Source organism: Macaca thibetana, chromosome 2 (genome assembly GCF_024542745.1).
Source record: "Macaca thibetana thibetana isolate TM-01 chromosome 2, ASM2454274v1, whole genome shotgun sequence".
Taxonomy (NCBI): Eukaryota; Metazoa; Chordata; class Mammalia; order Primates; family Cercopithecidae; genus Macaca; species Macaca thibetana.
The window spans coordinates 86,805,354-86,819,499 of record NC_065579.1 but is presented as its reverse complement, the minus strand read 5'-3'; the positions used below and the strand labels follow the sequence as shown (position 1 = coordinate 86,819,499).

Below are 14,146 nucleotides of genomic sequence, written 5' to 3'. Positions count from 1 at the left end.
AAATAGTCACTGAATACTTTTCTGCTATTTCTTCATAAATGTATAAAGATGGCGCTACCATCCACTACTAGGATGTGGACTTGTATTTTTCTATATGTGGCAGTGATTTACATTGATTTCTTCATACATATTTCCCTAGTCCACTTGAGAATTGGCAGGATGCAGGATGGAGATTTTTTTTGAAAAACCCCCTGTGATCTTGGTGTCTTTAAAAGTGTCCTGGAATCATTAAGGCTAATCAGGGATGATGTTATTTCTTTTCTTCATTTTCATTGTCGTTTATAATCTTCCCTCCAAAGTGAGAAATGTTGAATCATGCGTATACCTAATAATTGTGTCTTCTGTTACGTTTTACACAAAAATGGAGAGCTTTCTGAGTTGGAGATGGGCATGTGAATGTGTAGAGGCATGCATATATTGAATTTTACACCTCTTAGTAATGTATTAGCATGAAATAGGATGGAATTTGACACTTCCTGTTAATTTCCTTTGTGAGATGGCCACAGAATGCTTGAAAACTTGTTTCTCCTCCTATGCCTTCAGCACTGGCAGCATGCTATCATATCATAGCCCCTCCTTAGGCTGCCAGTTTTTTTTTTTTTTTTGAGAGGGAGTCCCGCTTTTTGCCCAGGCTGGAGTGCAGTCGCGTGATCTTGGCTCACTGCAAGCTCCGCCTCCCGGGTTCACGCCATTCTCCTGCTTCAGTCTGCCAGTTTTGACCAAATTACTTCCATTGCCTGACTTCAGTGGCCTTCAGAAAATCATATTATTGATTAGTTACCAGACAAGTTGTTTTTATCACTCAAGGAACAACCAAATGTTGGGAGTAATCACAAGGAATACAAGGAATATTTGGGGTAAAAACTCCAAAAAGTTTGAGTTTTGAAAGACTTAATCAGTGGGAATAGATAAGAATGATATACTTTAACACTTATGAGGAAGTCTTAAAAAAAGGATTCTGCTGAAATATTAGTCTTATTTCTTCTTTTTCTCCCTTCTCTTTCTTTCATATTTTTTCTTTTTTCCAGGAGCATGGCCTGTTCTTATTGATGACTTTGTGGAATTTGCACGCCCTCAAATTGCTGGGACAAAAAGTACAACAGTGTAGCACTAAAGGAACCTTCTAGAATGTACATAGTCTGTACAATAAATACAACAGAAAATTGCACAGTCAATTTCTGCTGGCTGGACTGAACTGAAGATCAATCCTCACAATTCAGACTGAGGGTTGAGACAAAACTTTAAGGATACATCTTGGACCATATCGTATTTCATTCTTCTAATGGTGGTTTGGGCTTGTCTTCTAGTCTGGGCCGCTCTAAACATTTATAATTCCAACATTGTGGATTTCATCTTATATCTGTGGACCATCCTAGTTTATTCTCCCATAAGTCTTAGAAGCTTTATGGTGATTATTTTGAGGTTTTCATTCTCGCATAAAGCACAATGCTGTCTTCATCAGAAAACAGTTGGCATAAGAATTAAACATATGAACATCACAAAACAATTTATAAAAACTTCTTAAATATACGCTTTGGGCTAGTTGCAAAGACTATGCTAATAGCACTTCCAATGAGAGTGATATATTTAAGTGTACTGGATCTGGAATGGTGTTTTGGTTTGGGGGGAATTTTTTTTTCCTGGCAAATCACATGTGTTGTTGATGTGAGTATCTGATGAAAAAACAATGTCAGAATAACCAACATGAAAATTTTTTAGGATAACTTGGTGCCTACCTGAAAAATGTATTGTGTTTTAGACTCTTGATTTCAAAAGGTTCCACAGAACTTGTCTGCGCTTACCTTACCCATGTTTATATATAGCTGTCCTACAGGGAGCTTTTATTTAGAAAATGTCTGCATAATGTTAGATTCTTCTCCTGTCTACATTATGCACTGCATAATTGGACTTCATTATGCTTTTGAAATGCTTATCTGCCTGTCACATAAGTTAAACTATTTAATTTGTTTTGAATGTTTTGGATTGCTACACAATACAATATTCTAAATTTAGGCATGAGGGTTTTTTTGTTTTGTTTTTACTTTTTTTTTTGTCATCGCACTATGGAACACAAATGAAATTCTCTTAATTTATAAGAAGATAGTTGCAGTTAAATTTTGAAAATGGTTGTAATGAGCCATGAAGTTCAATCTTTATAATATAGGTACTGCTCTTTCAGACAAATAGTCCATTTTCGATGACTTATTATTTTGTTGAAATTGCTTTAACTGCTAATCACTGTGGTTGCCAAATACTTACTTCAGGAGCGAAGATTTTCAAACAAGCATACACGATGCAAAATACCAATCTGGCTTCTAGTCTCTCTACTGTTTTTGTTTCACTCAGATTAGCTTAGTTTTCTCATCAAAGCAGAATGCTATCTTGTATGTATTTTTTTCATTACAAGACCCATGAGCTGCTTTTATGCTGAAAATGGTCATTTCCCTGTTCCCTTACTGACATGTGAAGAAGGGTTTCTTGCTTTCTTAAACATTTCTGTAAGGCAGGCTAGAAATGTAAACTTCAAATGTCAGATGATTATGGTCTTTTGATAGGAATACATTCTGCTTGGGATATACATCCAGGCACTCTCTAAGGTTCTAGGGTTGATATTAACAAAGGAATGTACTTTAGAATAGCAGTACATTTTATGCAAATATGGAAATTATTTTAAGAAACAATGACATATCAAAACTACTTTTTATTTACATGATTTTGAAATAGACTAGAAAGCTTTCCCTATAAACATATTAATATTCCAATCATAACTTTAATTCAAGAATGCAGTTTTACCAAAAGAAAAATTTGAAATTTCTATTCAGGCTACTGTAATTGGTTATTAAAAGAAAAAGGAAAAAGAATCCTGCTGCTTTCAGTATTTCCTGATTTCATTTTTTGTAAATATAAAGAACTTCAATTATGAAAAATTTTTAAAAGATATATATATATATCTCTATATATATGTACTGTTTTGTTTCCTGTCTTGAACATTTTGAGTTATGGTTATTGGTTTCACATTGATTAATTCACATATGCTGTGTTTTGAAATGAGATCCCATTAGCTTTTTTTTTTTTTTCCCCAATATAAAGTGTTTTCTTTAAAAGTCTGATATTGGTTTGTGGCCTAGTGCCTTGGATTTTACATATTTTTCTTTTTAAATGCAAAACCTTTTCAACAAAATAGTGTTTGTCATCAGGTTGGTACTAAACATTTATAATTACTGTGTAATTATAAACAAAAATACATAAAGCTTTGAATATAATTATGTAGCATAAAAGTTAAGGTTGTTCACTATGATGGCATCTTAGAATTAAACAAAATTTTTACTAGGGCTGAAAAGAGAAGACTGATTTAATGTGGTGTGATTATTCTGAAGATAAATGTCTGGTTACAGGGAATATTTTGTACTAAAAAATGATGACACATATGGCTGTGTGTGTTTGAGTCTGTGTCTGCGAGAGAGCCAGAGAGAGAGAGAGATTGACAGAGGAAGGGAGAGACACACACACCCCTTGAATTGCTTTAACTCCTAAGCGTTTCAGTCCTCATTCCGGTGAACTCCCCATGCTGATTCTTTGTTTTAAACTGAACCATAGGTACAGTTTCCTTTTTGCCAAATGTCAAAACAGGTACACATTTTAAAATGTAATGCTTTTTAAATAGAAAAATGTATAAAATTAGAAGTGCCCACATATAAAAAATACTTGAGATGAAGATTATCTTTAGTGAATATCATCTGCATATCTCTGTAAGTTCGATTGTGTTTCTTACAGTCCCTGTTATATTACCAACAGAGGCAATAAAAGCTTCAGTGAAATTGCCATGACTAAATCTTTTCACATATTTCAGTGTATTTTTTTTATAGATTAAAAATATCCCTGAAAACTTTTCCAGGAAGAATAATTATTCATGGAAAGAGCATTGTAATGGCATGTTTTGGGGAGAAAAGACATGTCAAGTCTTGTTTACTACATTTAAAATGTTTACAACGATACTGGGCTGCTTTATTAACAATACTGTACTTGTGTAATGTGGCATTATAAGTACATGTCCTTCCTTAGACTTTTAAAAGTTTTAGCGAGAGAAAGTAAATTTACTCAACAAAATAACATGAGAAATCTTTTACATAATATCTTTACTGGGGAATTCTTATTTAAGCAAGGTACACTATTTTTTCCTCAGACTTGAATGAAGTGTCTATTTTTTATTTGATGATAAGAAGTGAGTAGTAGTAGCTAACTTAATGTACACTTTGCTTAGGTTTTTAAACATGTTACTATTAAGACTACGTATTGTAAACCTTCTGTAATTTTCACATATGAATGACAGGAGAAAGTTAAACCTAATCGAAGGAGTTTTGGAATAAAAAGAAAGTGGTGCTGGGGAAATTTACCATGGTTCACAAAGTATGCCTTTGTAAAACTGAATCAACTTTTAGCAAGAATTAATTTATGTAGTTCTAAATGTTAAATTGTGTATATTTAACAGAAAATACTTATCTGGCACCTCAGTAGTTTTCTTTAAATGTTACCTTTTAACAATATGATTTATATTGAATACTTAGATGTTTTCATAAGATTTTATCAAATTTGATAATGTAATGATAAAATGTTTTTTAAATGTGAACTATTTAACGTATAAATGAGGACACAAAACCTGAATTGTGATTTCTACATAATGTGATAATTAGGGTTCAAATTATGACTCATCATTTAATTGATTATAAATGAGTATATTTCTGAACTCTTTATTGCCTCCATTTTTACAATCATAATATAGCAATAATTTCTATTTTTATTTCATAGAACTGTGGTGAAGTTATTTATCATGACACCTTTATCTTTGATTTCTGAGGGAAAGGGGTGTGTATTTCGTAGTTAAGATAAGTGAGAAAATTCCTAATAATACAAATGCCCTTTTCCAGGTTTATCTTTGCTAATTTGTTGCCATTTTTCTTAAATATTTGCTTTATTTGTACCTGATTTCTGGAGGCAAATAGTGCTATTTTTTCAAACTCATAATACAGTTACATAAATGATTTTATCAGAGCATTCTTGCTATCTCATTTTCTTTCCTACCTGTTAGTAAGTAGCATTTCTTGCTCACCAACTCATTTATTTGACAACTTTCCACTAGGGTCAATGTTTCCTATTAATGTGTTTTTTTATTTTCCTTTGGTTAATTTTTAAAAATCTGTCACAAATAAGGAAGTTATGATGAAAGATGCACAGCCTTTGTAGTTAGTGGAATTCTTAATAAGTAATGTCTTTATGGAGTTTTAAAGGGAAATAATTTAAAGGGAATCATGTTATAGTTGTCCATTTTTTAAATTGAGATTTGAAGTGTTTTTAAGTATAGCCCCAGTTTCTATTTACTTACAAGTGCTTCATGATTGTTTTCAGTTTAATTTTTTGCCGTTGTGCTGTGCAGAAATCATAATGTAGTTTGTAATACTTTCGAGCATTGGTCTTGAAGCTATAACTTGGGGTTGCTGTCCTTCATGAGGTAGGGCCACAGCAGGCAGGCCCCTTCCCACTTCCTTTGTGGTGGTGGACTTTTATCTGTTGTAGGCTGTTAGTGTTTCATATTTGATTTGGTTTGGGGAAAAATAGTTAAAAAAATTTTTTTTTTTAATGATTGGCTTTAGAGGGACTATTACTTCTTTGGCATATCTGTCAGAGGAATGGAAAGAAATGGAGTCTGACTAAAAATCATGCCAGCTTGGTCACTGAAGGCAGCACTGCTTTGAAAAGAAGAATTTTGAACCCACGTCGTAAAAGCAAAGCCTGATGGGAAACAGTGAAGTGTTTGAAACTTAGGGGCATCATGTAAGTGGCTTAATGAGCAAACAAACTAAAAGGAACATATTCCTTTTATATTTAAAAAGTATATATGTATTCAAATACATGTTCATATGAATATTACAATTTTATTTCCGGTTATGAAATATTCTGAGAAAACCTTATATCTGATGGAAAACTTGGGCAATATCCAATAGCAAGCAAGAGATTCTTACAAAAAGAAATACCATAGGGCACAAGGTTGGGGGAAGACAAATTAATGAAATGGCTAAGGGACAATGCTAATTCAATCGTTAACAGTGATTTTGTCACATGACTTATAGCTAAAAGAGCAATGTTTAATCAGTAAGATTTAGAGATGGGTGTACTTGGAATCCTTTGAAAGTAGTGTGTTTAGTTTTCAAGGAAATGCTAATATTCTTAATCCTAGTAGTATATTAGAGTTTGTTGTGTTGAATATATCAAATGAATGAGCTTTGAGCCAGAGCTTTAAAATAGTGATTTCTAAGACTTTGTTACAATGGTACTTAAAAAATTGCTTTGTATAATTTACACACTGTAAAATTCACCGATTGTAAATGTACAATTAATTGGTTTTAGTAAACTTAGGAATTGTACAATCCAGTTTTAGAACATTTCCATCAGCCCCCAAAAGTTACTCATGCTACTCTGCAGTTAATTCACTCCTACCTCCAGCCCCAGGCAGCCACACTGATCTGCTTTCTGTACAGATTTACCCTTTCTAGAAATTTCACAGAGTTAGAATCATGCAGTTAGTCTTTTATATCTGGCATCTTTCACTTAGCATGTTTTTGAGGTTCATCCATGTTGTAGCTTACACCTGCGTGTAGTTCCTTTAGTTGCTGATTTAGTGTTCACTGTTTGGATATACAACATTTTGTTTATCCATTCACCAGTTGATAGACATTTGACTGGCCTATTTTAAAATTGTGAATAACAATGCTATGAAGATTCATAAATACGTCTTTGTGTGGACATGTTTTCATCTCAGATTCCTAGTTGTGGAATTGTCAGGTTGTGTGGTAAATTTATATTTAACGTTTTAAAAAACTGCTAAACTTTTTCCAAACTGACTGTACTTTTAGAGCTATTCCTGCCAGGTGCATGCGGGCTGCAGTGTCTCCACATCCTTGCCAATACTTGTTGTCTTTCTGATGACAGCCATTCTGGTGGGTATATATTTTATGTGTGTAAGTTACGCCTAGGCATCCCAACTCATGTATTGATTGGATGTGCAATTTGAGTGAGTTTCAAGTGGCCTGAGGGATTGCTGTAAAATTAGTTACTGTAGACACGTACTCTCTTGAAGGTAGTATTTTCTGTAGTCAGTGAGGGTAGTAATAATACTTCCGATGGGGGTTCCAGTCCCTCAGTGATCTCTGGTGAGAAGAAATGTGTCAGTGAAGAGTGGTGCTGATGACTGGTGCTTTTGCTCTGTTACTGTTTGTACCATGGTTGATACAGCTGCTCGACTAGCCTGTGACTGGTGGTGGTAATTAAATTTTATACACATTACTGTGTGCAGATAGTTACTGTCTTAATATTAAGTTTCCCAGAGATTTTACTTTTGAGATAACTGAGAATTAATGACTCTTTGAATTTATAAAAATTTAGTTGATACCGTTCAGTTGCTGCCAGCCGCCTGTGTTCTTATACCTAGGAGACATTGGAGTGAGTGCTTTTTAAAAATTTTAATGGGGTATGTAAGATACATGTAAAAGGAGAATTGCGTAATGAACTCATTTTAACATGATCAGTTCATTCTTGATTTATCTAAATGCCATTCATCTTTGAACCCCTATTTATTTTGAAGCAAATCCCAGATAGTGAATCATTTCATTTGTAAATATTTCAATATGTATGTCTAAAAGATAAGGACTGTTAAATAAAACCACAATTCTGTTATTAGACTTAACTGTTAACAGTTTGTTAGTGTTAATAACTATCCAGCAGTGTTCAAGTTGTGCCTTTTTTTTTTTTCTAATTCAAGTCAGGATTCAAATATTTCTACATTACATAGATCTCAAATGTCCTACCCAATGGATCCCCACACTCTCCACTCTTTGGCTTCAAATTCATTTATTTGAAAAAACAATGATTGCTTTAGCACTTTAAATTTCTATGCAGTTTTCAAATTTAAGGTGAAATTTTGATGTACTTAATAAAAAATATATTCTAACTTGAATATATTTTTAAAGTTAATGTAGTATATAAGAAGTTATTATATCAACAGATTTTCCTTTAACTTAAAAATACACTGTGACTTGTATCCAGAACTCCTGCAACTTAATGAAAAAACAACCCAATTTATAATTGAGCCAAGGATTTGAATGGACATTTATCCAAAGAAGATATACAAATGGCCACTAAGGATGTGAAAAGTTGCTTAATATCATTAGCCATTAGGGAAATGTAAATCAAAACCACAATGAGATAACACTTCATGCCCACTAGGATTGCTTTAATCAGAAACAAACAGTAACAAGTGTTGCTCAGGATGTGGAGCCACTGGAACATCTGTAAGTTGCTGATAGGACTGCAAACTGGTGCAGCTGCTTTGAGAAACGGTTTGGCCATTCCTCATTTAATAAACACAGAGGATATGACCAGCAAATCTCCTAGATATATACTCAAGAGGATTGGAAACATGTTCATATAAAAATTTGTGTGTATTTACAGCATTATTCGTAATTGTTAAAAATTGTAAAACCCAAATGTCCATTAACTCATGACTGGATAAGCACAATCTTAATAGTCATTCAGTGGAATAATACTTGGCAGTAATAGGAATGAGGGAAGTACTGATACATGCTGCAACATGCATGAATCTTGAAAACATTATGCTCAGTTAAAGAAGCCAGTCACAGAAGTGCACACATTGTACTAATCCATTTGTATGACATGTCCAGAATAGGCAAATCGATAGAGAAAAAGATTAGCGGTTGCCAGGGGCTAGGGTTGGAGGTGGAGAATACAAAGTGAGAACTAATAGATACAAATTTCTTTTTGGAATGATGAAAATGTTCTAGAATTATATAGTGGTGATGATTGCACTACTTTGTGAATCTACTAAAAATTTTAGGCTTTAAGACAGTCTTACGGCATATGAATTTACATATCCATAGTGATTTTTAAAAATATAAGCATGCATCTCTAAAGACAGTACAATGGAACTTTATAATACATTCTTTGAAAGCATCAGGATAATACATAGTTCCCCATTTTATCTGATTTTGGAGAGAGAACTGATTACACATAGGATTGTTGCATTTCTGTTTCATACACATGTAGCTGTACATTTTCCCTCTTCAAAATTTCCCTCTTTAAAAACAGGAAACCCTGCACCTTCTAATAATTTTTGATGAGTGGAACTTGGTAAAAACCTGAAATAGAAAATCCAGCTAATAATACTGAAGATAAAAGTATACTTCTACTTCTGTCATATCTGGAAGGAGTGTGTAGGGAATATATTTTCAGTGGTTTTTGAAAGTAGTTTAAAGCCTAGCAGACTGTAACTTTGCAATGTTTTCTTACTAGCAGGAGTGTGTGAAGGGGCTGCTCTGCATAGCATTCATGTCTGAGAGATTTACTGCCCAGCCCATGCTCAGCTGGATACAGGCAGTTTTTGGGCCTCCTTGTACCTCTACTAAGCCGCAAGGGAGAATAGGTTGGTAGTTTCTGTGGTCTATCCTTATCAGGCGGAAATAATGACATGAAGTATTGATACCGTACCTAGTTGACAGAAGAATTTGGGAAGTCTGAATTCAGGTGGAATAGAATTGTTTCCTTTGATTTTTCGCTTTGAATACTCCCTAGCCTACTTTCTTCCCTTAACTTTTAATAGTGCTATGACTTTATTCAAGGGAGGATGTGTTCTTTAGACCAACCCTATCATAGCTGGAATAAATCTACATAACTCTCTTCCCCTGGATTTAAGTAGCTGGATCAGGTTTCCTAGCTGTAGCCAGTTCCTTGTTCATTAACTTGCTTGAGCTGATGAGCTGTGGGTTTTTCTAGAGGGAAGTAACCCTTGATATTTATATCTGTGAAAAAAAATAAATTTGAAATGTTGTTAAATGATCTAATTGGCTTTTATTTGCAATTTATGAATTGGGCATCATTATCTAAAAATCTACACTGGGCGTGGAAGAACAGTCAGTTTTTATAAGGTATCTTGAACAGGAACAAGGAAACAGCGTAATACAAAATGCAGTTGGTTAACATTAGGTTACTTCAGGTTACTTTCCTTGTAAGGGTGAAATAGAGGAGACTTTCTCATCATGCAGGCTAAAACTGGCCTGTTTAGAGATTTGGCTATTCTCTCTTTCTCTTGATTTATCAGAAGCTCAGATAAACAACTTAGTTTTGGTTTGGTGGCCTGGAACTTTAGCACGAGTGACTTAGTTTTGGTTTGGTCTGTTGATGGTGCAGGAGCTCAGTCCAAATCCATGGCCTCCTGTAGGTTTCATTTAATGGTTATAGAACTTGAAGTGTGTTCCATTCTATAAGTGAAAGTTAATGTTGACTTTCAGGAAAGATTTTCTATTTATCTCTAGATGGAGAGTGATTGAGGAAGTGGTTACTTTAAAATGTTTCCTAAAAGCTAATTTATGCATCATTGCCATCTCCTCTCAGAGAGTCTGTTTGATTTGTACATTTACTTCAGAGTGAGCGATCCCAGTAAATTTGTGTAACTGCTTTGGAGAATGTCTTCCTCTTTAACCAGGCCTAGGAAGAGTCTGTCCATTGGTCTAAAGACACCGGTGCCAGGATGTGCCTTTGAAGGCAAGTTCCCAAAGTTGCATGGGAAGGAATTCAAGTTCTAAATCCAGATAATCAGTTTAGCTATTAAAGCTCCGATATGCAGGATCTTCTGTGATGACTGTTTAATCTTTTCTGGTAGAGGCTTATCTCTTCAGAGATCGCAACCTATTTCCCATTGCCAATTGCATGTTTAAGTAGTAATTGGTTCAGCATGATATCCCCATCTTGATGAGCACTTTGATTGTGTTCAGTTTGAAGAAGTCATCTGTAAAATGACAACACCAAAAAGATGGGTCCCTTTTGAAACTGTTAGCCTGTGACTAGAACAGGCTGGCTTCTGTGCCTATTAGCTGTGGTTAGCAGGATCCCATGTTTCTGTTACCTGCCAGCCTTCCTCCTGACGGGGAGGTAGGACATATCAGTGCTTTATGGATAACTTTATTCAAAGTATTTTGAGATAGCAGAGGACCTGGTCTGTTTGCTTCAATTGGTCTGTTAATAAAAAACACCAATCTTGATATTGAGAGATCCTTGAGGATATTAATTCAAGTGTTATCTTAGAATATGTCTTCTTTTTATTGGATTATAAAAAATTGAAAAATATATTCTGGATCAAATCTTAGATATTTATTTTGTATTTACTTTTTCCTGGTTGGTGGCTTCTCTTTTCATTTTATTCATGGTGTTTTTTTTGAGACAGGCTCTTGCTCGTCTCTCAGGCAGGAGTGCAGTGGTGAAGTCATGGCTCACTGCAGCCTTGACCTCCTAGGCTTAAGTGATTTTCCTGTCTCAGCCTCCTAGTAGGTGGGACTACAGGCTTATGCCACCACACATAGATAATTTGTAAGTTCATAGAGATGGGGTCTCACTATGTTGGCCATACTGGTTTCGAATTGCTAGGCTATAGCCATCCTCTTGCCTTCGTCCCCCAAAGTGCTGGGAGTCCAGGTGCAAGCCACTGAGCCTGTCCTGATTTTCTCTTTGAGTGTATATTTGTGGGTCTTCAATTTAGGTTTCTTGTTTGATTCGAGTGAATTTATACATGTGGCATGTGAAGTAAGGGTCTAGGTTCTTCCTTTTTTATTTCTTTACAAAAAGATACCCAATTTTTCCAATACCATCCGTTAAAAAGACTCTCCTTTCCCCCCTTAATTATCTTGGTACCTTTGTCAGCATCAATTGCCCGTGTGTGTGGGTTTATTTCTGGGCTCCCTTCTTTTCCATGGATTTCTAGGTCAAGTCTTCAACCTGTGGCAACTGCCTTGGCTACTGGAGCTTTCTGTTTTCACATCAGTGCTTTCAGTTCTCCAACTTTGTGGTTTTATGAAATTTTTGATCACTTTAGGTCCTTGATATTTGCATTTGATTATCATTATTATTATTTTTTTGAGACAGTCTTACTCTGTCACCCAGGCTGGAGTGCAATAGCGTGATCTTGGCTCCCTGCAACCTCTGCTTCCTGGGTTCAAGTCATTCTCCCACCTCAGCCTCCTGAGTAGCTGGGACTACAGATACCCACCACCACACCCAGCTAGTTTTTGTGCTTTTAGTAGAAATGTGTTTTTTTCATGTTGGTCAGGCTGGTGTTGAACTGCTGGTCTCAAGTGATTTGTCCGCCTCAGCCTCCCAAAGTGCTGGGATTACAGGTGTGAGTCACCACACCAGGCCTCTACGTACAAATTCTAGTATCACTTTTTCCTAGAAAACAACAACAACAACAAAAACCCAAAAACTTTTTTAAAAAGTCCTGCTGGGAATTTGATGAAGATTGTAACCACTGTTGAATGGTTCTCAACCAAGGGCAAATGTGCCCCAAAGGGACATTTGGCAATGTCTGGAGACATTTTTTATTACAACTAGAGTAAGGTGGTGCTACTGGCATCTAGTGGGGCCGAGGATGTTGCTAAACATTTTTTTTGTTTGTTTGTTTGAGATGGAGTCTCACTCTGTCTCCCAGGCTGGAGTGCAGTGGTGTGATCTTGGCTCACTGCAAGCTCCGCCTCCCGGGTTCACGCCATTCTCCTGCCTCAGCCCCCTGAGTAGCTGGGACTACAGGCACCCGCCACTGCGCCCGGCTAATTTTTTTGTATTTTTAGTAGAGACGGGGTTTCACTGTGTTAGCCAGGATGGTCTCGATCTCCTGACCTTGTGATCTGCCCGCCTCGGCCTCCCAAAATGCTGGGATTACAGGTGTGAGCCACTGCGCCCAGCCATGCTAAACATTTTATAATGCACAGGATGGCTCCATATAACAAAGAGTTGTCCTAAGTGCCAATAATGCCAAGGTTTAGAAACCTTACATTAAATCTGTAGATTACTTTGAGGGGAATTGCCATTTTAAGAATATTGAGTCCTCCAATCCAGAAACATAGGATGTCATTTATTTAAATGTTTAATTTTTCTAAGCAGTTTTATGATTTTCTGTTTGCAGGTATCGTACTTTGGTTTAATTTATTTTTCTAAGTGTTCTTTTTTTTTTTTTTTTTTTGAGATTGAGTCTCGCTCTGTCACCCAGGCTGGAGTGCAGTGGCGTGATCTCAGCTTACTGCAACCTCCAGCTCCCCTGGTTCAAGCGATTCTCCTGACTCAGCCTCCCGAGTAGCTGGGATTACAGGCATGCGCCACCATGCCCAGCTAAGTTTTGTATTTTTAGTAGAGATGGGGTTTCACCATGTTGGCCAGGATGGTCTCGATCTTCTGACGTTATGATCTGCCCGCCTCAGCCTCCCAGAGTGCTGAAATTATGAGTGTGAGCCACCGCACCTGGCCTTAAGTATTCTTTTTGATGCTGTTGCAAATTTGTTTTTTTTAGTTTTGTGTTTTGTTTCTAGTATACATAACTAAAGTAGATTTTCATATATTGATCTTGGATCCTGGGACTGTGCTAAACACTTTTATTAGTTCTAATAGTTGTTTGATTTCTTAAGATTTACTATGTACAAGATTATATCATCTGTAAATAGACAGTTTAATTCATTTGTAAACAACGTGCCTTTAGTTATTTTTTATTGTCTTATTGCATTGGCTAGTACAATGTTGAATGGAAGTGGTGAAGATGTCACTTTTGCCTTTTTTTCCATTGTTGGGGGAAAACATTAAGTTTTTCCATTATTAAGTATAATATTAGTTGTACATTCTCTTTTAAGCCTTTGTTGAGGATTTTTATCGTGAATGGGTGTTGAATTTTTGTCACATGCTATTTTTTTATCACATGCTATTTGTGTATTGAGATCATCACGTGGTTTTTTGTTCTTTATTAATATGTTATATCACTTTGATTTTTGGATGTTAAACCAACCCTGCATTCCTGGGGCAAACAGCACTTGATCATGATATATAATCCTTTTTATATGCTGCTGAATTGGGTTTGCTAATATTTTTCATTGAGGTATAATTCACATAACATAAAATTCACCCCTTTATAGTGTACAATTCAATGATTCTTAGTATTTTCACAAGATTGTACAATGGTCAGTAGTATCTAATTCCAGAACATTTTTATCACCCCACAAAGAAACTCTGTACCCATTAGCTGTCACTCCTCATTATGCCCTCCCTT

At 35.6% G+C, this 14,146-nt stretch overlaps 1 protein-coding gene across 5 annotated transcripts in view; it reads left to right on the top strand.

Moving 5' to 3' along the window:
- Positions 1–8,003, top strand: part of DCUN1D1 (defective in cullin neddylation 1 domain containing 1) — a 48,402-nt gene extending 40,399 nt beyond the window's left edge. For all 5 annotated transcript variants that reach the window (XM_050780137.1, XM_050780139.1, XM_050780136.1 and 2 more), the window contains one exon: positions 1,029–8,003. In XM_050780137.1, the coding sequence (XP_050636094.1) occupies positions 1,029–1,108 (80 nt within the window). In that variant the 3' untranslated portion in view covers positions 1,109–8,003. The remainder of the gene's footprint in view (positions 1–1,028) is intronic.
- Positions 8,004–14,146: the final 6,143 nt, after the last annotated feature.